We start from the raw sequence: 26336 nt of genomic DNA, 5'->3' as shown, positions 1-26336 counted from the left end.
ATCCATAATAAAAGTTAATTTTAGAGTTTCTTCTGCTAGCAAGTTTGTCTCTATTTTCTCTTAAAATTGAATTATCTAAATAGATTAATATGATTCTAACTATAATGTGATTAGTGACATCTTCAGTTAAAAATGGTAAATTCATTCTATTAAAAATTCTGTTAGGGCTGGGGATGTGGCTCAAGCAGTAACGCGCTCGCCTGGCATGCGCTGGGTGCTGGGTTCGATCCTCAGCACCACATAAAAATAAAATAAAGATGTTGTATCCACTGAAAACTGAAAAATAAATATTAAAAAAATTCTCTCTCTCTCTCTCCCCCCCTCCCTCTCCCTCTCTCTCCCCCTCCCCCCTCCCTCTCTCCCCCCATCTAAATTCTGTTAATGCAAGTTAAGTTTGGTTAATTCTTAGAACAGTTTCCTCTGTCTTTAGTGCAAACATTGAAAATATATAAATGTCATTATATTAAAAATGCTGTCTTTGTGATCAATACTCATAGAAAGTTTGGAAAATGTATAGGAAAGTAATGAGAAAACAATAAAATCACCTGTGATACCACAATCCATATTGAATTACAATTATCATTTGGATATAGTCCTTTCAGAGTGTTTTCTCTTAAATATGAGAAAGCGTTTTTACAGTTTTTACAGGCATCATATTATGTGTATGATTCGGTTTTCTTTTTTCCCTATGTAACATATTTTCCCTTGTGAGTTGTATTTTATTTTATATTTATTTATTAATTAAAAAAATTTTTTTAGTTGTTAATGAACCTTTATTTATTTATTTATATGTGGTGCTGAGAATCCAACCCAATGCCTCACACATGGCTAGGCAAGTGCTCTACCACTGAGCCACAACTATAGCCCATGTAAAGCATTTTTATATATAGTGCCTAAAATAGCAGGTCCTTAATGTGCCTTCTCAAGACAAGGTCAAAAGGTGCAATAAAAATACTTAGCACAGCTGTGGGTAGTGTATCAAAGGCTTGTGGCACAGCTTCCAAATTAGCATTAGACCTGTATGCAAGATTGAGGCCAAACTAAACAGATACAGTAGGTGTTGGGAGTGTGGTTGCTAGTTACACAAATGTGGATTTTGTGTAAAACTAAATGGCATAGGAAGTTTTATGAGAGGTCTAGAGGAAGCCTAGTTGGGGTTAAGCTGTAAGGGGGAAAAGGCTGGCTCTAAGGAAGGTTCTGGTAGCCTACAGGTGGGTAGTATAGTATGAGAAAGCAGTGTTTTGTGTTTTGTGTGTGTGTTCCTTCCTGAGTCATTGGTGTTAGGTTTAGTGTCTTAGTTCTTTCATAAGTCAGTGCTGATTGATATTAGTAGGGTTTTTTTCCTTCGTCTTTTAGCATCCACCCCTCTGCACTAAACAGTTGTTAATGCAAATATAATGAGTTAATAAATATGTAGATGTTTATTCAGAGTGCTGAACAAGTTCACTGCCTTATAAGGCCTGGAGCAGAATATGTGATGATTAAATTAAATGGCATGATCTGGGTATTCTTACACAGACAAAAAATGAGCTGTATGTAATTAAGAAAGGGGCTCAGAGGAGCCAAGTTAATTTATCATATTTTATGGGTGGGTGGGTAGGTATCCCCAGATGAAATCCCATTTTAATCTGTATATAAAAATAGAAGTATGGTCACCCTTCCTGAACCTTTCCCAAAGAGGACATATTGCTATGCCCCAATATATTATAATTCCATTGTTTTTCTGAAACTTAAAGTCACTATTAGAAGCCAAAATTGCTGTATATAATTGTTGGTTGTGATGCTGAATTGTAATATTATGATTCTTTCTTTCTTCCTTTCTTTTTCTTTCTTTCTTTCTTTCTTCTTTTTTTTTTAAGTAGATGAGCCAGTGGATATGTCAGTGTTGTCTGAAGCAGGACGAGAGCCTTTTCAGAAAAAACTTCAAGGTGATGAACCTGTGGAAGTAGAAAACGCCCCTCTCCCACCTGAGCCCATTGTATTACCACAAGCCTCAACACCAGTGTCTCAGAGCACACCAGTCTTCACTCCTGGATCACTTCCAATCCCATCCCAGCCTGAATTTTCTCATGTGAGTATTGTGGAAAAAGTTCTTTTCTCCTAACATCTTTTTTTTTTTTTTTTCTTGTGGCACTGGTAATTGAACCTAGGATTTCGTTCATGTTAGGCATGTGCTCGACCACTGAACTGTATCCCTAGCCCAACATCTTGTTTTATTAAAACAGCTTTATAAAATTCACCCATTTTAAGTGATCAATTTAGTGATATGTTGTAGAGTTGTGCAGCTGTTATCACAATCTACTTTTAGAACATTTCAAAGTCACCAAACATTTTAATACACTTTTTGTTTAGATTTTGAACTGTTTTTAAGTATTTTAAGCATTTTTATTAATTGTTGATGAATTTTTAAATTTTATTTATTTATTGGTATGTGGGCTGAGAATCGAACCCAGTGCCTCACCCATGCTAGGCAAGCGCTGTACCACTGAGCCACAACCCCAGCCCTGTTTTTAAATATTTTGAAAATGTTATTAAAATTGAAAAGGTTCATGAATCATTATTCTATCTTAAAACGAATACAGTTTTTTTCTTTCTACATGTCTACTTTTTTAAAAAATGAAGCTTTTCATACCAAACACAACTATAATCTTCTTTTTCCAACCAACATTGTGTCACAATAATTTTCAGTGTTATAGTCATGTTCACGATAGCCTTTCGAAAGTTGTGTAGTATTTCTGAGTGAATGTACCATAATTTAATTAATCATTCTTATACTGAGAGCATCAGAATGATTTTTAATTTTCTGGTATATATTTTCTTCTGACAACAAGGGAACTAATATCTAATTTACATAATTTTAAAGTTAAATATTTAAAGAAATTAAATATAGGTATCAAGATGAATCGAAGGACCTTAATTATAGCTAAGTGACTATTTGTTCAATCTAAATGTCTCTTCTTGTAAGACTTTACATAGGACAATTGTGGTGTTATTAGGATTATTTCTTTTATGGTTCTTGTTTGCAGGTGTTATAACCAGAGTTAAAATGAATTGTAATGAAATATGCCATGATTTTAATGAGAAGGAGACAGCAGGAAGAAATAATTTAATTGTTTCCTGGTGTAATAGCTTGTTTTGTCGAAGACTTCCATTTTATGCAAATTATTAGGTCATTTGGTGGAGTGGTTAAGAACTAGGACTCCAGAGACAGAATTTCCTGGAGTCACTACTTACTCTGCTATTACTATCTCTGTGATCAATTGAAACCAAGCCTCAGTTTCTTCATCAATCAAATGTTGAGATTGATACCATCTACCCCCTAAGGTTGTCATCAAGGATAAATGAGTGGTAAATACTGCATATGAATATTTATTGTTGACAGTGAAAGAGCTGAAGATAAGGTCACATAGAACTGAAGTGGATATTCAACCGCTATGTATCTTTTTTTTAGCTTTTATTTTTCTGTCAATGATGTACATAAACATAATGTAGTACAGAAGAGTTATCAGAATTTATGGATAAGCTATAAGCTCTGACATAAAGCATTGAGAAGAATTTTCCAGAAAATATAGGTGATCTTAAAGACTGTGATAGATGTTTATTAGTGACCAAAGAAGATTTTTATGGGAATGATGTCTTTGAGAAGGTATTCTTATTCATGGGGGTGGGAAATGATGCCTGGTCACAGAGAACTGACTTTATGCAGATCAAGGCACTATTTAAAGAAATTGTTCTATATTCAGCATTTACCAAATATATTAAGGAAGCTGTAAAATCAATAATGAAATTCTGAGACAAATGAGTGACTCCAAATACAGTGTAAAGATTCTGGAAGCTACTATGACTCTAGTCAAATTTCTTTGGACTCATATTTTAAAATGTTTCATTCAGTGAAGCCCATGCCTTTTAGAAAATCTCTTAAGAAGCTGGGTGCAGTGTGCATACTTGTAATCATAGCGCCTGGGGAGGCTGAGGCAGGATGGTTGCAAGTTCAAGGCCAGCCTCAGCAAGTTAGTGGGGCCCTAAGCAACTTAGGCCTTGTCTCAAAATAAAAAAAAAATAATAATAATAAGAAGGGCTGGGGATGTGGCTCAGTGATTAAGTGCCCCTGAGTTCAAAAATAAAAGAAAATCTCTTAAGAGGCTGGGTATGGCAGTGCTTGCCTATAATCCCAGCTACTTGGGAGGCTTGGGCTGAGGCAAGAGGATCACAAGTTCAAAACCAGCATGGACAATTTAGCAAGTTGCTGTCCTAAAGTAAAATTGACAGAGGGGTGGGGATGAAACCTAGTGGTAGAGTGTTTGCCTATCCTGTACAAGGTCCTTGGTTTAATCCCCAGTACCACCAAAAAACAACAATAATTAAAAAAAAAGAGGATGTTTATAATATAGCTTTCAATTTTTTTAAATTAAAGATTTGATTTGAGGTAATTAATAAACATTTGTAAAAGTAAAAAAAGTTAAAAATAACATCTCTCCCCAGTTCTATTGGAAGGCAGCCTCTCAGTTTTCTAAGTTTATTTTCCCCCTTTTTGATATTTATCTCCATAATTCTATGTACCATGATTACATTTTTATAAATTCTGGTTTAAAAAAATTTGAGCTATTTCCCCATCTTCTAAGTATAAATTATATTATGATTTATTTAGATCATTATTTGAATTAACATGGCTGTGTAAACACTAATTACAGTAGAGCTTGTGGACTATTATCAGTCAATTGTCAAGATTTCCTTTCAGGGGCTGTGGATGTGGCTCAAGCAGTAGCGTGCTCGCCTGGCATGCGCGGGTCACTGGGTTCGATCCTCAGCACCACATAAAAATAAAATAAAGGGGGCTGGGGATGTGGCTCAAGCGGTAGCGCGCTCGCCTGGCATGTGTGTGGCCCGGGTTCAGTCCTCAGCACCACATACAAACAAAGATGTTGTGTCTGCCGAAAACTAAAAAAAATAAATATTAAACAATTCTCTCTCTCTCTCTCTCTCTCTCTCTTAAAAAAATAAAAATAAAATAAAGATGTGGTGTCCACCGAAAACTGAAAAAAAAAAAATATATATATATATATATAATCTTTCTCTTCTCTCTCTCTCTCTCTCTTTTAAAAAAAAAAAAAGATTTCCTTTCAAGATGTTCTGGAGCCTCAAATTTTGTTTCATCCTTTTGGAGGAACCTCATTTGGAGTCTACTGATTTCTAGTTGTTTCTAATTGTTGTCCTCTGTGCCTGGTGCATAACCGTAACCTCCCTGGACTGTCATTCTTGGAGTTTCCTCTCACCTTTGTTTTGGGTATTTCTTAGACTCTATGTCTCAGTAGTCCTTCTTTTCTTCTGCCTTCTCCTCTTCTTTTTCATCTTTCCCTTCTTTTTTTCCCCCCCATCCCCACTGCCTCCTCCCTTGTGGATACTAAGTATATGCTCTACCACTGAGCCACACCCCCACCCATTCCATATCTTTAAAAAATTTTTTTATTAGTACATTATAATTGTGACATATTCAAATATGCACATAACATAATTTGCTCCATTTCATTCCCTAAGTACCTCTCTTTTCTCTCCTCTCTATATTTGATTTTCTCCCTCATGTTGATGGAGGACATTCTCTGGGAACTTTTATTCTATTCTCCTACTTGATTTATAGTTTATAAAAGTATAGAATTGTAAATTGGTAATGTTCTTACTTTCAAAGTTTGTTTTTATTTTGGTATTGGGGATTGAACCCAGGAGGGCTTTACCATTGAACCATGTCCCTAGCCCTTTTTATTTATTTATTTTTAATATTAGGTCTTGCTAAGTTGCTTAGGGCCTTACTAAATTGCTGAGGCTGCCTTTGAACTTGGAATCCTCCTGTCTCAGTCTCCTGAGTTGCTGAGACTACAGGCATGTTCTACCACACCCAACTATTAAAGTATTTGAAGGCAATGCTCTGTTGTCTTTGGATTTACAGTGTTGCTGTTGAGAAGTTCAAGGCCATTCTGATCCTGATTTTGTGTGTGTGTGTGTGTGTGTGTGCGCTAGGAATTGAACCCGGGGTTCTTAATCATGGAGCCACATCTCTGGCCCTATTTTATATTTTATTTGGAGACAAAGTCTTGCTAAGTTGCTTAGGGCCTTGGTAAATTGTTGAGGCTGACTTTGAATTTGTGATCCTCCTGTCTGAGCCTTCTGAGCTGCTAGGATTACAGGCATGTGCCACTGCACCTGGCCCTTATCCTGTTCTTTTATCTTGTGACATGTCATTTATTTACTTATTTATTTTTGACATTATGGGCCTTTGTTTTGTTCATTTATTTATATGCAGTGCTGAGAATTGAACCCAGTGCCTCACACTTGCTAGGCAAGTGCTCTACCACTGAGCCACAACCCCAGGTTCTTGTGACATGTTTTTTTCCTCACTCAAATCCTGCAGGATTTTCTTTTTGCTCCCAGTATTCTGAAATTTCCAAGTCTTTGGCATGGGTCTATTTTCACTCATTGTATTGGATGCTTGGTAGGCCCTGTTAGTTTAGAAACTCAAATTCTTCAGGAAATTTCAGATATTTAATTTCTTCCTCCATGTTTTTCCCCCCCTGTTTTTTAATGGAATACCTATTATATGATTTTTTTTTTTGATGGTGGTTTTCTATTGTATGAATGTTGCAACTCCTAAAGTAGACTTTAATTTTCTTATTCTGTCTCTTAACTTTTTATCTCTCTTTTCTGTTCAACTTTTTGGTTGATTTCCCAACAATCTTTTTCTTTTTTTAAAAATAGTTTTATTGAGATGTAATTCACATACCATATAGTTCTGTGTAAAAGGTGCAATCCAGTGACTTTCGTTTTATTTTATTTTATTATTTTGAGGCACTGGTTATGGAACCCAGAGACTCCGTCTCCAACTCCCAACAACCTTTTTTTTTGTGGTGCTAGAGATGTGTTATGGTTTAGATATTAGGTGTCTCTCAAAAGCTCACATGTGAGACAATGCAGGAATGTTCAGAAGTGAAATGATTGGGTTCGGAGAGCCTAAACAAAATTAGTGAATTAATTCCCTGATGAGGATTAACTGAGTGGTAACTGAAGGTGAGAGGGTGTGGTGGAAGAAGTGGGCATTGGAGGGCTGCCTTTGAGGGGTATATATTTTGTATCTGGCCAGTGTAGCGTCTCTCTGCTTCTTGATTATTATGTGAGCTGCTTCCCTCTGCCACACTCTTTCAATTTGATGTTCTGTCTCACCTCTCGCCCCAAGGAATGAAGCCAGCTGTCTATGGCTTTGAACTTGTAATCCTCCTGCCTCAGCCTCCAGAGCTGCTGGGATTACAGGCTTGTGCCACTGCGTTGGCCCCAGATAGGTTTTAGTTGGTTTGGTTTTGATGCTGGTGTCAAACCCAGGGCTTATGTATGCAAAGCACGAGCTCTGCCACTGACCTATAAGTCCCAGTCCAGTTTTGTTTGTTTTTATCTCTTTTAAGTAGGGGCTTCCCTTAGGTGTCTGGGAATGCTTCATTATTTGATGATATTTAGGGTTTTTTTGTTTTATTTTGTCTGTGGTATTGGGGACTGAACTTCTCTACTCATGCTAGACAAGTGCTCTGTTACTGAGCTATACCCTCAGCTATTTGCTGATGTTTAAAAGTGAAATACCAGAAAGATGATTGGTAGTTCTCTACTGGTGGTTGGGCTTGTTGTTTCTGGGACTCACTGTAGTGTGATCTGTTGGGACATTTTGTTAAGACTGCCCTAATGTCAATAATTTTGATTGTCTTTGCCTTGTCAGATTCCCCAGGGAAATGTCTAATCTACTATATCTTGGCCTGGCTGTCATTGTACTAGAAGTTCATTAATGGAAAAGGACTTTGTGTGTTGGGGGGTATTCAGAACATAGGTTTCATTCAGCAGGTGTATTTTCTTTTAATCCCCCAGTTTTCAGTATATATTGATAACTACCTCTTGTCCTCCAGTCCAGGGACACAATACTCTCTCTAGGGAAGAGGAGGTTCAAGGAGAAAGGATAGGGGAGTTCAACTGCTTCTTAATTAGATTTCCAACCACTCTTCCTCCTGTTTTTAACACCACCCTCACTATGCTTCCAGAATTATCTGGTGCAACTGCCAAATCTTGTGACTTTTATTTTTTTTTCTGGTGGGGATTTGGGGAGTGGTTTGGTTGCATAATTCTGGTTGCTTCTTTGCTTTCTCCACTTAGGAATTTAGCTTTCATTAATGTGCCAAATAGATTATCACTCTTCCAGAATTTTTTTCTGGAAAGATAACTCTTCCAGTTATTATTTTTTCTTCTTCTTCTTCCTCTTCCTCCTCTTCATCTGCTTATGCTGCTGCTTCTTCTCTTTCCTTCTCCTTCTTCTTAAAAAAAAGCCCCTTTATTATTGCTTATTAGGGTTTCAGAAAGAGTTCAAGTAGATGTGTATATTCACTTAGCTCTTTAAAAAAATTTATATATATATATATATTTTAGTTGTTGATGGACCTTTATTTTATTAATTTATTTATATGCAGTGCTGAGAATCGAACCCAGTGAATAGTATTCTATAATGTGGACACCCTTATTCATTAACCAATAAATGACATTTGGGTTCCTTCCAGTTTGGGGCTATATTATGACTAACACTTGTTATGAACATTTGCATACTTATCTTTGCGTGGACATATGTTTTTATTTTTCTTGGGTAATGCCTACTAATAGAATTTCTGTCATTTGGTAATACATGCTTAAGATAATATTGTACTGTTTTCCAAAGTGGTTGTACTTTTTTGTGTTCCTACCAGTAATGAATGAGAGTTCCATTTGTTCTATACACATACTTGCCAATACTTAGTTTTGTAAGTTCTTTAAACTTTAGCCATTCTTGTGATATATAGTACCATTTCATTATGATTTTAATTTTCATTTCTGTTGACACTAAGGCTATTATGTCTTTGAATTTTAATATCTGCTTTGTGAATGCTAGTGTGTTGTGAGATAGTAGAAAGTAAAATGAGTACATACTCCTACTTTGTGAGATCTGAAATGGGCTCTTTATATCCCAAAGATTGTTATGTAACAGAGCCCATCATATGCATGACTCAAGTTTAGTAGCTTGATGGTATACAATTAAACTTAAGTGTCTTCCTACTCTTGAAAGGGTAAGGTAGCGCTTTTAGGTTTTTGTTTGGATTATGCTTATTCTCTATCACTGATTTTATAAGGCCCAAAACAGTGTCTTGTGTAGATAAAAGACTGGTGATTTGAACTTTGTATTTCTGAATTTATTTCTTTTTTTTAAATACCTTTTTTTAAAATTTATTTTTATGTGGTACTGAGGATTGAACCCAGTGCCTCACACGTGCTAGGCAAGTGCTCTACCACTTGCTACAACCCCGCAGCCCATAGAGTACTTTTATTTTTTATTTTTATTTTTTAAAAATATTTATTTTTTAGTTGTAGTTGGATACAATACCTTTATTTATTTATTTATTTATATGATGTGCTGAGGATCGAACCCAGGGCCTTGCCTGTGGTAGGCGAACACTCTACCGCTGAGCCACAACCTCAGCGCCCCCCCCCACTACTTTAATTCATAGAGTACTTTAATTCTTGATTTAGAAATTTTAGATGAATGCAAGAGTTAGATATAAAAGAAATATAATTGTGGTAATTTGTCACTTTTTATTCTTCCTTAGGACATTTTCATTCCATCACCAAGTTTGGAAGAAAGATCGAATAATGGGAAGAAAGGTGGAGATTTGCATAGTTCATCTTTGACTGTTGAGTGTTCTAAAACCTCAGAGATTGAACCAAAGAATTCTACTGAGGATCTTGGGCACTCTTTGACAGGGGATTCTTGCAAGTTGATGCTTTCTACAAGTGAATGTAGTCAGTCTCCAAATATGGAGAGCTTGAGTTCTCACAGGATTGATGAAGATGGAGAAAACACACAGATTGAGGATACTGAACCCTTGTCTCCTGTTCTCAATTCCAAACTTGTTCCTGCTGAAAATGATAGTATCTTGATGAATCCAGCACAGGATGGTCAAGTAGAACTGAGTCAGAATGATGCTAAAATCAAAGGAGATGACACAGAGAACAGAGATGACATTAGTATTTTAGGCACTGGTTGCAGAAGCAGAGAAGAAACTGTTGCAGAAGATGTTTGTATTGATCTCACTTGTGATTCAGGGAGTCAGGCAGTTCCTTCTCCAGCTACTCGATCTGAAGCACTTTCTAGTGTCTTAGATCAGGAGGAAGCTATGGAAATTAAAGAACACCATCCAGAGGAGGGGTCTTCAGGGTCTGAAGTAGAAGAAATCCCTGAAACTCCTTGTGAAAGTCACAAAGAGGAGCCCAAAGAAGAAAATATGGGGAGTGTTCCTTTGCACCTCTCTCTGACTGAAAGTCAATCCCAGGGATTGTGTCTTCAAAAGGAAATTCAGAAACAAGAATGCCCAGAGGCTATGGAAGTTGAAACCAGTGTGATTAGTATTGATTCCCCTCAGAAGCTGCCAGTACTTGACCAAGAATTAGAACATAAGGATCAGGAAGCTTGGGAAGAAGCAACTTCAGAAGATTCCAGTGTTGTCATTGTAGATGTGAAGGAGCCATCTCCCAGAGTTGATGTTTCTTGTGAACCTTTGGAGGGAGTGGAGAAATGTTCAGATTCCCAGTTGTGGGAGGATGTTGCTCCAGAAATAGAACCATGTACTGAGAATAGATTAGATCCCCAGGAAGAAAAGAGTATAGAATACGAGGGAGAAGTGAAATCAGCAACTACAGAAAAGGAACCTGTAGAGGAAGACTCTCCACATCTTCCCTTGCCTTTAGTGAGAGCAGATGAACCTTCCAGACCTGACCAGGAAATGAAACAACCCCAACCTCAAGAGAAAACAGATAACTCATTAACAGAAGACTCAAAAACGGCTAATGCAAAGCAGTTAGGCTCAGGTATAGATGCCCAGCAGCTTGACAAGGCCTCGGCTCATGTTTCACAAAGCTTCTGTGAAAGTTCTAGCGGTGAGTGTGATGTATATTGTTCTAAGTATACAAACAGATTATAATTTATAATGAAAGATAGAACTAAATGCTTGTGTCAGAGCTGAACATTAATTTGAATTTCTGTTTATGAATGGCCAATAATATTTGGGAAATTTTAATAAGATTTTGTTGCAAGTTGTAGATGGCATTTATAGATGCAGTTATTTGTATCAGAGATCATTTGAGATTCATCAGCTTTGTAACTCAGGAGTAGTCATATGAGTATTTACAAGTTTTACCCATCTTTTTGTTTTCTTTTTTCTTAGGTCCTACTTTTGTGCATACGTTCTCTTCTCACATATAAATATGTGAGAGAGAGAGAGAGAGAGAGTGTGTGTGAGAGAGTGCGTGTGTGTGTGTGTGTGTGTGTGTATAGAATTGTTTTATATGTACATTTAATTTTTTTTCCAGTGTTGATATCAAACCTAAGGCCTGGCACATGCTAGGCAAATGCTCTGCCACTAACCTACACCTGAAGCCCTAATATATTTTTATATTTCCACAATTATTTTGAAGTACAAGGATATTTTTAAATAATAAAATCATATTCAAAACTCTTGTTACTGAGTATGCAGTTCCTGGTTGTTTCCTCCTATGGCCATTAAGTAAAATTTCCAAACATATGTATCTTTTCTTAGTGGTGGTGCTAGGGAATCTTGTGCATGCCAGACAAGTGCTCTACCACTGAGCTATGTCCCCAGCCTTTAACATATGTATATTTTAAATCTTAAACTAGAAAAGATATTGATTCTTGTTTTTTAGTCTGTTTTATGAAATTCGGCATCAGAACATAGATTACTTTGTAAAATATTGGTAGGATATCATGTGTGACATTAGCTGCAAGAATTCAAACTTTCTAAATCTCCAATTAGTATAATATAAAAACAAAATAAACTCCAAAAGCAAAAAATAAGAAACACAAAATACAAACTTAACAAGTTTGTAGGGATATAAAATTGAGAAAATGGCATTTGGACCACATTGTATCTATCAAACCTTTTGGTTTGCCTGGAGTAGTCACAGTTTATTCCTGTTGCTTAGATGTAGAATGTATTTTGACATATTATACATACACGGAGTATAGATGTGATTTTTTTTTAAATACTTCTTTTTATTTGTTTTATTTTTATGTGGAGATGAAAATGAGACAGTGAAGACTGGGTGAAGGTAGTGGCAGTGCTGCCTCCAGGGCCTATAAAAGTCTCAATTTTCTATTAGGTTGTAATGATGCAGTTAGACAAATGGTCTTAATTGTGTGTGTGTTGCGGCGGAGGGTGGGGGGGTGGTTATGGGGATTGAACCCAGGGCACTCTACAACTGAGCTACATCCTTAGCCCTTTTTTAAAAATTTCATTTGAGATAGGGGTGTGCTGTCATGCCCAGCTTAAACTACTTTTAATAAGTCTTACCTGCTACTGTGCAAAGGAAACTTTTTTACCAGGAAACAATTTTCAGTAATTAATGCTTACAGATTACATTTACATATTATGGCATGTCACATAGAAGGATCTACTTGAAGGGTTAAATACTGATTTTTCAAAAGTCTGGATTATTAGTTATAATATAGAAGATGGTTTCTGTCAAGAATACAGTAAAGGTAATCTTTCATTCTTGATTCTTTCAGGAATGAGGCTTTCTGAGGTGTTTATTGTTGTAGTTTCTATATTTCTTTCAAATTCTTTGTTGTAAGGAATCAGCAGAAAATGAATATTTATCTACCTGATGTGTTTTCCCTTCTGTAACTATGGTGAAAGTCTTTGCCAATTAGTGTAATGTTGAGATTCTCCATTCACACTCTTTATAATTTCTTTAGCTGAGCATATATATTTTCTTTTATTTCCAGAGACTGTTTCATTTTCTCTTTTCATCCGATCACTAATTTATTTTCCTCATAGATGTAAGTTTGTTTTTTTTTTTTTAAAGGAAAGAAGTATCAAGGTAATTGGTATTAATAAGAATAAAAGTGGGAGCTGGGCATAGTGGCTTATGCCTGTGATCCCAGTGACTTAGAAGACCGAGGACGGAGGATTGCCAAGTTCAAAGCCAGCCTCAGCAAGTTAGTGAGGACCTAAGCAATTTAGTGGGAACTTGTCTCAAAAAGTGTTGGGGTTGTGGCTCAGTGAGCTCCCAAGGTTCAGTTCGGGTACCAAAAAACAAAAACAAAAAAACAAGAATAAAAGTGAAGTGGATGAAGATGAGAGAGAGAAACCATTTTCATAAATAGTTTTGACTGGGTGTGCTCAAGTATCACTATTTTGAACTAGCCCAAGAAAGTAATAACAATTTTCAATATATTAGATTTAAGAGAATATTCTAGCACAATTCTTATTTTTCCCCAAACATGATCACTTTATTAAAAGAGATAAAACTATTAGGAAACCAGAAAATATGATTTTGGCAATTTGCTCATTCTGATTAGCAAAATTTTGGACCTGGGACCTAATTAAAAAGTAGTTTGTATCTTAACGGATGTTGTTTATAATAATTTAATAACAACTAACCAAAATGTGTAAAGGGGGATGCTCATGTGTGGAATTCACCATTATGCAGAGATTTAGATGTGAACATTACTACTTTGGCCTAGAGTGAGTGATCAATACTCCTGAATCCTAAACCCTCAGATTTTTATTTTTAAAATAAATGAGTATTTTGAAGTCCTTTGAGCCATGAGATCCTTTGTTACCTCTTTTTTTTTTTGTTTGTTTTTTGAATTTTTTTTTAGTTGTAGTTGGACACAATACCTTTGTTTTATTTATTTATTTTTATGTGGTGCTGTGGATTGAATCCAGTGCCTTACATGTGCTAGATGAGCATTCTACTGCTGAGCCACAACCCCAGCACCCCCCCCCCCCGCTTTGTTACTTCTTTTGCAGGTTATTAAGTATTAACATCAAACTTCTCTTTGGAGAATCCTATAGACTGCTAAGGATTATAAATGAACTCCTTGGGTTCATTAGCACTGCAGTGAATTCTATTATCCAGATTCTACTTGAAACTATCTAAATTTTCATCACTGTGTATCTCCAGATGTACTGTTTGAAGTTCAGATGTTTTTATGTTCCTTTTGACCCCGTGTTCCTCAGGCCTTCCAAATTTGGACTTCTGTTTGTCTGTTGTCTGGTCATATATTTTTTGTCAGTCCTATTGTTGATGGCTCTAAAGAGAGCAGAGAAAATAGTAGGAGATTAATTTGCAGACTTGGTGAAGGTGATAGGAATAGAATAGAATTTGGGAACAAAGGAAAGAGCAATTGAGATTTTTTTGTAGCTGTCCTCATTTTACTTATTTTATACTTCTGTTTATCATTGTTTTGTTTTCATTTTTTATTTCAGAAACCCCATTTCATTTCACTTTGCCTAAAGAAGGTGATATTATCCCACCATTGACTGGCGCAACCCCACCTCTTATAGGGCACCTAAAATTGGAGCCCAAGAGACATAGTACTCCTATTGGTGAGTGAATAAAAAAAAAAAAGTGATTTTTTTTTTTTTTTTAAGGCAGGCTTTTGGAGTTATCATTCTTTGTGCAAGTGATATTTTTAGATCTGTGGAGTTGGGCCTGACTGATGAAGTTAATTTTTTGTTGTTGTTGTTTTAGAAGAATAGGGCTTGGTGTTTGATTGTATGATTTTGCTCCCAAGATATAAGAGGTGATGAAAAGAATGAAAGAAAGGGTGGAGGGATGGAAGAGGGAGAATTACATATAAGAATTTTATCACATTATTTGCAGAGCAGTAGAATCTGAGCGCTAAGTAGTTATACAGAATTGTTTTATAAGGAAGAGATGAAAAGTAAGGTAGAAGTACTATTTATTCAGAAACCTGGCTAATCGTCAGTCTGCTGCTTGACAGGGCAAGACTTAGATCCTCCTTCCCTGAAGCAGCCAGTAGACTTCTACATTAACCTATTTGTTTTCTCTAGTCAGTGCTGGGAGGTAACAATCATGCCGTCTGGAGTCTCCTGCTACCTATGCCTGATGCTGGCAGATGTGGGTTGGCTGAGGGCTCATGCAGCATCCTTTGTCCAGATGCAGAAGTGGAACTGAATCCTGTTGCTCCTCTTAAGACCAGGTGTTAATACTAGTTCGTAGTTGTTGATACTTGTGACAGGATCTATCCTAGGAACCCCTTCAATCCTGCAGAGTTTTGGAGCCAAACAGGCAAATTGATGACCTTGAATTGCTGTTTTTCTTGTTTGTATTTTAGTGTTCTTTCTTTCTTCCTCCCTGCCTCCCTTCTTTCAGGTATTAGCAACTATCCAGAAAGCACTGTAGCAAACAGTGATGTCATGTCTGAAAGTATGGTTGAGACCAATGATCCCATACTTGGGAGTGAAAAAGGGGCTGCTCCAGAAGTGGATGAGAAACTGTGTCTGAGAATGAAACTGGTCAGTCCGGAGACAGAGGCGAGCGAAGAGTCTTTGCAGTTTAGCCTGGAAAGTAAGTTTCATTTTATGTTAATCTTGGGTGATTAGTAGTTCTAAATCATCTGGGAAGTATTGATTATCTTCTGTTTATAATGATTGGTACTTTTATAATTTAACTAGATTTGTGACGTCCTATTCTCAATTTTTTTGGTTTCTGTTTTGATACTGGGGATTGAACTACTCAGGGGCACTTTACCACTGAGCTGTATTTCCAGTCCTTTTTATTTTTTATTTTGAGACAGGGCCTCACTAAATTGCTGAGGCTGGCCTTGAACTTGTGATCCTTCTGCCTCAGCCTCCTGAGTCGCTGGGATTACAGGCGTGTGTCACCATGCCAGGTTATTCTTATAGATTTAATTCTTTGCTTTTGGCTAGTTCCTGTCATGTAACTGAAGATATGCCATTTTATAGTCTCTGTTGTTTCCTTGTATTTCTGTATTAAACTTGTGTTTTCATTAAATAATTGTTTTTCACATTCAGAAATAGTTCATAAGAAGGTAGAAAATTTGAATTGTGGATTTTACATTGTAGATTTGTGTTGACTCTTTCTCATATGAATTATAAATTGTTTGGTATGGCTGGGAAACAGGAGAGTACCAGGAAGTGAATGCAGAATAGGACCAGGTTCTGAAAGCCGTTTTACATCATGCTGAGAAGCTTAAGGATTTAGACAGGAAAGTTGTAGGATCATGTTTGCTTTTTTCGAAGGATTAGTTATGTGTTTTAAAATTTTGTACAAGATGATTCTGTTGTTTGCCTAGCCCATTTCCTATTCTTCTGCCTTGCAAAATCCTACCCATTCTTTAACCAGGAAGTGGGGTTATTGGTAGATGGGATATAGATGAGGGAATTACTTTGAGAGGTGAACAGAATAGAACCATGGGGCTAGTTAAAGTGAAAGTAAATAGGGGCAGAAAAAAATTACTTTATACATATATTGTATCATCTCATTTTCATAATAGTGGGCCAGGGTAGGCAACCATCTTCCCATTTTATTGGTGGGAAACAGGATGGTTTTTAAGTTATGTGCCTAATGTCATAATTGATAAAAGGTCGACTGGACTTTGAGTCAGATCTAATTCTAATGCTGTTTAAGGGGGCTAGAAGGGGAAGGAGTCTCATAGAAGAGATTGTAAAGGACCGTTCAGAGAGGAGAAAAAAATGGGTGAGTAGCATGAAGTGATGGAAACCTACAGGGAAGAGAGTTACAAGAAGATAATGTCAGATACAGGAACTGACGTCTAGAAAGATGTGCCTGAAAATGTAGTTGGATTTGGCAATTAAGATTCATTTGCTAACTTAGACAAGAGCCATTTCAGTGCAGTGGTTAGCTATAATGAAGATAATTGGGGAAAAATGGGGATGAAGAGAAAAATGAGCAACAAATGAACTCCATACTTTTAAGAAGTTTATATGAGAGGGCTGGGGTTGGAGCTCATTGGTAGAGTGCCTGCCTCACATGTGTGAGGCACTGGGTTTGGTCCTCAGCACCACATAAAAATAAATAAAGATATTGTGTTCAACTATAACTGAAAGTATATATATAAGTTTATATGAGAAAGGAAAAGAAAATGTGGTAAGTTATAGGGAAATGGAGGGTTGAGGGATAATTTATTATTTTTACTTGGGAGAGACCTGAACAAGTTTATACTGAAGGAAGGATCCAGAATGGAGAATATAGGTTAAAGATGAGGGAACAGGTAATACAGTTGATGAATCAAGGTCCTGAAGGAGTTGGGAGGGAAAACTTTCAAAGAATGCATAGAGTAGGTAGGCTTTTTTATTTGGCTGTACTGGGTTTTGAACGCAGGGCCTTGTGCACTGAACTATATACCTAGCTCTTTTTATTTTATTTTGAGACAAAGTCTAACTAAATTGCCCAGGCTGGCTCAAACCTGCAATCCTCCTGCTTTCTTAGCCAATAGGATTTCAGGTGTATGCCAGTGCACCCTACTAAATAAAAGGGACTTCTGTTCTCTCTTACCAAAGGGAATACTTTTAGCTAATAAATTTTGAGCTTTTGTCAGACACTTTACATGTATAGCTATTAAATCTCATAACCTGTGGAGTATGTCCTGTTATTATCCTCATTTCATAGATGAGGAAACTGAGGCACAAGAAGGTTGAGCACCTTCTCTAGTCACACAGAAGAACCTGGATTCATATCCAAGTGGTCTAGTTCTAAAACTCTAATGTTATTCTGCCATTCAGTGCTTACTGACTTGAATAATTAATGGGAAAGTAGTACATGATTCCATCTTTTTTTTATCATTTTTTCTAGAAAAATAAGAGCTCATCAAGAAAGAGTATGTGATGCTGGGTGAGGTGGTGCACACCTGTAATTCCAGAGGCTTGGGAGGCTGAGGCAGGAGGAGTGCAAATTCAAATCCAGCCTCAGCAACTTAAGAAGCCCCAAGCAACTCAATGAGACCCTGTCTGTAAATAAAATATAAGAAAGGGCTGGCTGTGTGGTTCAGTGGTTAAGTGTCCTTGGGTTCAATTCATGGTGCCAAAGTGCAGTGGAGGGTGGGGGAAGAAATGTGGTAGCTTTGAATCTTACTTTACATCTGAAAGAGAGAAAAAAATGTGGTAGCCTTGAATCTTACTGTAGATCTGAAATAACAATTGGGAAGAAAAAATATTAAGGATGATCACATCTGTAAACAATACCACCTTTCCCAGTATTGAGGGCACAGTAGTATGCACTGTAGTCACAAACCTACAAGGATGGTCCTGGTTTATCTCTACTATATGAGGAGACTATGAACAACAAAGTAGTTTACCCTCAGATTGGACTAAGTGCAGGAGCTTGGACATGGAGCTAGGTTTCTGTTTCAGAGCCAGGGCTTTAACCGCTGAAATTCACTTGCCTTCTTGATGGACTAGATTTCATTGAGTCACAAATATTTTAGAAATATTAAAAAATATTTAAGGGTAATTTTTTTCTAAGAGCAGAATAAATTCTAAGTGAAAATTCCTTGACATTAGTGACATTCATATGAAAATGAGTCTTTTTAGTATCATCCTTAAATCTTTGGTGTAGGTTCTTTCTTGGAAATGTATCTTATTTTTCAAATGTCTTATTTAAAGTCCTTTGGGAAGAACTTGGGTACCTTCTGTTTATGGGTATTCCTAAAGTGGTACTATATTTGCACATCAACCCAAAATATTTTCCTTTATGTCTTTTTTTTTGGTACCTGGGATTGAACCCACGGGTGCTTAACCACTGAGCCACATCTAGCTGTTTTTTGTATTTTATTTTGGGGCAAGGTCTCACTGAGTTGCTTAGGGCCTCATTAAATTGCTGAGGCTAGCTTTGAACTCCCAATTCTCCTGCCTCAGCCTCCCAAGCCACTGGGATAACAGGCATGCACTACCACACCCTGCTCTCTTTCTTTCTTTCTTTTTTTTTTTTAGTTGTATATAGACTCAATGCCTTTATTTGTTTTTATGCGGTGCTAGGATCCAACCCAGTGCCTCACACTTGCAAGACAAGTGCTCTACCAATGAGCTAAAACTCCAGCCCTTTTTATCTTTTTTATTAAGATATATTTTAATTTTCTTTTTTAAATTCTTAAATTGCTTCAAATTATTTTTATGACTTAAATATATATATATATATACATATATATACACACACACACACACACATATATATTTTTTTTGGTACCAGGGATTGAACCTCGGGGTCACTTAATTACCTAGCCATATCCCCAGTGCTTTTTTTAATGTTTTATTGTGAGACAGTGTCTTAGTAAGTCCTTAGTGCTACACTAAGTTTCTGAGATTAGTCTTGAATTTGCAATCCTCCTGCCTCAGCCTCCCAAGTCGCTGGATTATAGGTGTAAACCACCATTCCTGGCTAATTTTAAAATTTTTTATGTGGGGAGAGATGAATTGGGATTCAGGAGAAGCTTAAATTTTATTATTTTTTTAAATTTTCATTTTAAACGTTACTGTTATATTTCTGTTCAGACTGACTCGTTTTCTGTGGGAAATTAGAATTAATTGGTAGAAATGAGAAAAACTTACCATTAAATTATAAGAAATTTGTTTATGTTCATGTATTAGTCTTATTTCTATTTCTTTTTGTTATTTGTTGCAGATACTAGTAGAGCAGGATAAAGGTTTTTAGATGTGATACTGAATTCTGTTTCTCTTTCCTCTCTTTTATTTTTATTCAGAGCCTGCAACTGGTGAAAGAAAAAATGAATCTGCTGTTGCTGAGGCTGTTGCCAGGTAACCAGAACTGGTTGCTATTTAGAGGAGTTCAATATAAAGCTTCTGGTAATGAAGGGAAGATGATTTATCAACAGATATACAAACTTAGCATGAAACTCCAGCATAGATTGAGGAATGTTTTGACTTGATCAGAGGCTTTCTTATTAATACTTTTTAAGTCCAAGACTTTGCTATTTAAGGCTTATCGTCCTAAAACTCAGCGTTTAGAGGACTTTGCTCTTATTCATGAGAGTGCGCCCCTCTTCCCCATTGTTCTTGCTTTTGGTGAGAAAATAGAGGACTGAACAAGAATGAACTGTGGACGTTGTTCCTTCTGCTCTTTTGTACTCATCCACAGGCCTTAGGCCTTTCTCTCTTCTTTCTGCCAAATTAACTACTATGTTGAGCTGTTATTTTTGCTTTGTCACGAATGCCGTAATGCTTTGAGGAAAGTGTTATCCCCTACTATGGTTTTCATGGTGAAGCTTTGCCATCTTGTGGCTGTGAGAGAATTGTTTCATTTATTTTTGACCAGAGTCATCCAGCATGAAAACATTAACAGTAGTTGGTTAAATAAGGGTCAGGTTTCTTCAATCAGAGGCTAGACAGGTACTTTAAGTAAGTAAAATAGACTAGGTACAAGACTGTTGGAGTGTTGAGAATGGCAAACTGAATAGGTGCCCCATTTAAAACAGTATGTCCCTGTTCAGTTATAGCCAGTGGTTGTTATTTGTGAATGCAGATTTACTATTGTCACATGTTTAAATTTTTTAAAGAAAAATCTGTGTGTGTGTGTGTGTGTGTGTGTGTGTGTGAGAGAGAGAGAGAGAGAGAGAGAGAGAGAGAGAGAGAGAGTGAAAAGTAATCCTGAGGTTTCAAAGTTAGGCAGCAAACTGAACCATGGCTTTGAGGGTAACAGAGGGGGTAGATAGATAGATAGATAGATAGATAAAATAGATTGGGATTGAATCCAGGGCACCCTACCACTAAACTATATCTCCTAGCCCTTTTTAAGTTTGTTTGTTTTGTTTTTTTTTAAACTTTGAGACAGGGGTGTTGCTGAGTTGTCCAGGCTGGCCTCAGACTTGCTATTCTCCTGCCTCAGCCTCTAGAGTTGCTAGGATTACAGGCATTTACCACCATGTTTGACAGATATCTGGATTTTTAAAAATAAAATTTAATACTTGTCAGTATACTAAATTCAACCTTCATTTATGTTGACCCATCTCCAAATTCTTTGATCTATTCTTAGCCATGTCTTAGTTGCTCTCTGGACTTTTATATATTTAATCTGAATGAGCACCTTATGTTTCTTATTTGGTAGAAAATTCTACCCCCCCCCCCCCATTTACTTTCCAGTGCTGAGGATCTAACCAAGGGCCATGTGCATGTTAAGCTAGTGCTCTACCACTGTGCAATACCCCCTGCTCAAAAGACCCATTAATGATGTGTGGTCATAAAAGTTGAAGAAAGTGGCATTTGTATCTGGTCTCTTTGACTTTAGCAGAATTGTGTGCCAGGCAATTGTTATTAGCCTGTATATGTACATTTTCAAAGGGGATAGAATGTAATGCTGAAGCTTTTGAACCCTTAGGGCATAATGTAAGGTGGAGAAAAAAACCTTGAGCAGAGGGTTGGGATAGTAGATAATGGAATGAGATGAAATTCATTAGTATCTTTGTGAAGCAAATTTGGTATGTAAGAAAATGTTTTTTAAAATTTTTGATCATTGATTTTTACCTTTGAGTTCACCATAAGAAGTCACTTAAAAGTAAGCTTTTTTTTTTTAAGAATATTATAACTGATCACTGCTTCCTTTGCATTTAGGTGAAACTTTTAAGTGTTACCTGTAACTGGACTGTATTCAAATTTCTTGGCATCACTGTATTTCTCAATCATGTTACAATGGAAAGTTTCAGGAGTGATAGAAACTTTTAAGCACTAACAAAAATAGAAATATAAAGCATGACCATGTTTCAAAGATTGCCAACTTGTGGCCATTCTTGTTTCATTTATAAATACTTCCAGCACCCCCTTCTGCACTGGATTATTTTGAAGATAATTCTAGCATTATGTCATTTTATCTGTAAATATTTTAATGCTATCTCTAAAACATAAGGGTTTTTATTTTAAAAAGTCAACCACATAATTGACAATGATTTCTTTTCTCTCCCTCTCTCTCTCTCTTTTTTTTTTTTTTGGTACTGGGGATTGAATTCAGGGGCACTTGACCACTAAGCCACATCCCCAGCCCTATTTTGTATTTTATTTAGAGAGGGTCTCACTGAGTTGCTTAGCACCTTGCTGTTGTTGAGACTGGCTTTGAACTCGTGATCCTCCTGTCTTATCCTTCTGAGCTGCTGGGATTATATTCATGTACCACTAAGCCTGACTGACAGTGATTTCTTAGTGTTATCAAATATCCAGTGGTCAGATTTCTCTGCTCATTTTTTTTTTTTTTACAGTTTGTGTCAAAATTGCATTTGATTGATATGTCTGAATGCTTTCTTAAAATTATATATTCCCCTCTCCATCCCTCAAATTCTATAGTTTCTTACATTCTGGATTTTAATGATCACATCTTTATAGTATTTAATATAGTACTCTGTCTACTTATTTCCAGTGAATCTTACTTGAAAGTTTATTAGGCTACTTTGAAATATGATGAAGAATTTGCATTTTGGTGTTTGGAATGCAGGGAAGGGATTCCCTCTGTGCTTAAAGGATAATCTCCAGAGGCACTTTTTCTTCCTAAACTAACACCATATATTGCTTTAATGTATTGTCTTAGTCCCCAGAAGACCATGTCCGTGTTTAGCTGTATCTGTGAAGCCCGACAAGAGGATGAGACTATGGGTGAGGATCCCACCTCTGTACCCATCAGGTAAAATTTATTTTCACAGCATTTTTGGGGGTATATCAATTTTGTTTGGTACCAAAATTCATATGTACTGCTACTGTTTTGTGAGCTTGAGCTTTTTTTTTTTTTTTTAGTCTGGGGAACTAGGACATGTGGATTCAGTCATAAATGAGATGTTATGAGAAATTTTAGTAAATATTTTATAGATACAGATTTTATCTGCCAGTTGTATTAGTTCAAAATGACTCAGTCTTCATAAATTTAATATGTTATTCTGTTCTGAGGTTTGTTTTTTTTCTTAGCTGAAGAAATAATTTTTGCTTTTAACAGATTTTTATTCTCTTAGTTTCCTATAGGGCAACATATGAGATGCTTAATATCTCAAATTTAAAAAGTTTTTCAACCTTAATGAATTGATTTTTCCATAATTTCTTTATTTCATAACCTTTTAGGATACTCTGAAGCAAGAAAAAGCAAACAACAAAAAATCTCTTGAGTCAAAGTGTTTCTTTTCTATTTAAATTATTACAAAGTACCATGTTGGGAATATATGATTCTTACATTTAGCATAGGGGAAGAAGAAATGGCAATGGAAGTAAACTTGTATTTTCATTATTAAGTAGTATCTTTCATCTCTAGAATTCATTGATTTTTTTAAATAGATAATGTGATGATAATTTGTTAGTAGGTATATCCCTAATAGTGTATTGGTAGCATTTTTTCTGTGTTCTAGAAATAGTTAGAAGAGACATGTCAGTGCCTTTACTGGGTAATCTGATTATTAAATGTGAGCTTGTTGATATTCTTAGGACTTCATTGGCCTTGATGGCAAGAAAATCAGAGCCTCTTTTGTGTTCAAAAAAAGACTCATTGTGTCAAATATCACTTTGTGTGATTCTAAAAGTGGTATTATGGCCTAGCTTTTACTAAATTTATTGATGGCATTGTATCCTTTTTATTAGAGTGATTCAAAATAGAGAGGCAAAGGGAAAAAGAAGAAAACTAACAAAAAAATGTTAGGAACATTAACCTTTGGTAGAACAGGACATGGGAAGCAATCTGGATTTGATTGCAGTTGTTCCATGGTCAGACCTATACACAGAACTGAATGGTTACAACTTTCTTAAAGTGGAGACTTATTTATTCTTCCCTGATTCTTTGGATTAATTGTATCCAGGCTTTTTTCCTGCTAAAATTTGCTTTCTTAACATCTGTTTCCAAATCTTGGTATATAGTGACCAGAGTACAATCATGTAGCTGTAACTAATGGAGAAAGAAGTGTGTACTACTTATAATTTATTGGATTTCCTTGCTTTTAAAGCTCTTTTCTGATGCCAAAGATTCTTCCTTTGGTGATTATTGAGACATTAATATACATTTTCATGGTGGATTTTTCTTATGGCTTTGTTTTTATCTAAAGATTTATAAACTTGGTAGGAGTGGGACAACACTTTTTGTAATATATATGTTGCAATTATGGCTTTTTTTTTTTTTTTTTTTTTTTTTTTTTTTGAGAAAAAAGAAAAAATTGCTTTGCTAAAGCAGAGGAGAAACACAGGGAACTCCTGTCCCAAAGGCTGTGATTCTGCCCATCATGGGGAACAGGGTTTTTAAAGAGGTGATTCAGAGAAAATGAGATTAGGGAGGGGAGATCAGGAAAGAAAAGATCAGGGAAAAGAAGAGCAGGGAGGAGAAGAGCAGGAAGGAAGAGGTTAAGGAAAAGAAAATCAGGGAGGAAAAGGTCTGGGAGAAGAAGATTGGGAAAAAGAAGAAAACATGTAAGTTTCAAAGCCACAAGGAATATAGTCAAAGCATCAAGTGAACCCCTGTTACATTTCTCCACTGTCAATTTCTGGCTTCCATTTTGATGGAAAGTGGGTGATAATATCTCAAAGCCACTTCCTGGTGAAATGGGGTGAAGATGGGGGAAGTAACTCAAAGTCCTTGTTCTCTATCCTTGTTCTGGGTGGGATGTGGACAATTAAGGGCATTCAGCGTCAGAGTAGTTCAGAGATCTACAGTGGCAGATAGCAGGTGACTGGACAAGGCATACATAGGGGTAGGGATCATGCTAAGACAACAATAAAAATAGCAAAGCATTAATTTTTTGTAAACAATTAGCACAAAAACAATTAGTATTTCAGCCAGTCTCTGAAAACCATGAGGACAGTAACTCAATCTTATCAGTGAAAAACAGATCAAGTTCTTCAGTGTATAAGAGATTAGGAAGATTTGTAGGTCTATGAAATCAGACTCAAATTAACTCAGGACAGATTTGCAACTCTAGTGATCATTATTATTAGACACTCTCACACAAGAACCCTTCCTTCATAGCCTCCAGCTTTACTTAAGAGTCAGCTTAGATTCCTCAGAGATCACTCTTGGAGATGTGTGCGAAGCCTCTTGGCTCCTCTACCAGTGGTGCCACCTGCCAGGATGGCTCAGGCTCTGGCTGACCACTTGTGGCTTCTCTTGAAAGTATCAGGGACATTTCTGTCTCCAGTGACCCTCCTCTTTGTAGAATGTACACTGATTGGCTTACTGTTCTCTAGAGTCCTCTCTATTAACCAGAGTTGCAGGGCCCAGAGAGGGGTCCCCTTATTCTGTGTATCCTGGCTGACCTTAGAGGGCAAGGGCCAAATGTTGGCTGCTTTTCCCTTAGCCCTTTTACTTCCTTGACTTTGTCCCAAGTTTTTGGTTTTAAACACCCAGAAAGCAATTATTTTTTTTTTTTTGCCTCTGTATTGCTCTTATTAATTTATCATCAAATCTCGTCAGTGAATACACACACACACACACACACACACGAACTTGAGTGTCAGAGCCTGTACTTTTAACATTAATCATTTGAGCAATGCTAACATGAGAATGATAAATACCAAATTTCTGATATTTTGGTAGGGGAATCTGCTGAATATTGCTAGTGTGGTAATGAGTTGCTTTTGGTCTTTAAAGAGGGAAGAATTCTGATTACATATTTGGAGGGGGTAAAAAAACCAACCTTAATACTTGAGGGGGAAGAAAAAGTTCAAAATAAAATAGAACTTTAGGGCTGAGGTTGTGGTTCAGTGGTAGAGTGCTTGCCTCGCACATGCAAGGCCCTGGATTAGATTCTTAGCACTACATAAAAATAAATAAATAAATAAATAAAATAAAGGTATTTAAAAAAATAGACTTTACTTTAGCAGTGAAATTCCATTCAGAGGTTCTACCCCAATGTCTTAGTCTCTTTGGGCTGCTGTTATAAGCTGTCATTACACTGGGTAACTTATGAACAACAGAAATTTCTTATTGTTTTGGAAAGTCTTAAAGCTTTGGCAAACTTGATGTCTGGTGAGGGCAAGGGCCTCACTTTCTATGAGGAAGCTCTCTGAGGTCTCCTTTATAAGGGTATTCATGAGGGTTCTGCCCTCATGACCTTACTCAAAAAGGCCTTACCCCTGAATAAAATTACCTTGGGGGATAGTATTTAATTTATGATTTTTGAGTGGACACAGATACATGAGGTAAAATGTGTAATCTTACTCAAGGGTGGGAAGTAATGGTAATTGAAATTATTAATTGAATCCTGACCCTTTTGGCTTTTGACTTACCTTCATTTTTGCTTAACTAATGATATGTTAGATATCTTAAAGGTTTAAACATAAATATTCAATTCATATAGAAGGTGAATTGAGTCTCTTGGTTTTTTTTTTTGGATACCAGGGATTGAACTCAGGGGCACTCAACCACTGAGCCCACATCCCTAGCCCTATTTTGTATTTATTAGAGACAGGGTCTCACTGAGTTGCTTAGCGCCTCACTAAATTGCTGAGGATGGCTTTGAACTC

The 26336-nt window shown here is 36.5% G+C and overlaps 1 protein-coding gene across 9 annotated transcripts in view; it reads left to right on the top strand.

The window, feature by feature from the left end:
- Window positions 1-26336, top strand: part of Tp53bp1 (tumor protein p53 binding protein 1) — a 100963-nt gene that overhangs the window by 47714 nt on the left and 26913 nt on the right. For 3 of the 9 annotated variants that reach the window (XM_058584740.1, XM_058584738.1, XM_046460665.2), the window contains 6 exons: window positions 1860-2071; window positions 9654-10980; window positions 14334-14453; window positions 15244-15438; window positions 19610-19664; window positions 22438-22530. In XM_058584740.1, the coding sequence (XP_058440723.1) occupies window positions 1860-2071; window positions 9654-10980; window positions 14334-14453; window positions 15244-15438; window positions 19610-19664; window positions 22438-22530 (2002 nt within the window). Of the gene's footprint in view, window positions 1-1859; window positions 2072-9653; window positions 10981-14333; window positions 14454-14952; window positions 15071-15243; window positions 15439-19609; window positions 19665-22437; window positions 22531-26336 lie in introns of those variants that run through there. The other 6 variants (XM_058584739.1, XM_046460666.2, XM_058584742.1 and 3 more) reach the window with 4 other exon arrangements.

The sequence above is a fragment of the Marmota monax genome, unplaced genomic scaffold (genome assembly GCF_021218885.2).
Source record: "Marmota monax isolate L192 unplaced genomic scaffold, Marmota_monax_Labrador192_F-V1.1 WCK01_AAM20220418_F8-fsc00001, whole genome shotgun sequence".
Taxonomy (NCBI): Eukaryota; Metazoa; Chordata; class Mammalia; order Rodentia; family Sciuridae; genus Marmota; species Marmota monax.
Note: the sequence above shows the minus strand (reverse complement) of the source record. Positions and strands in the feature narration are given on the sequence as shown.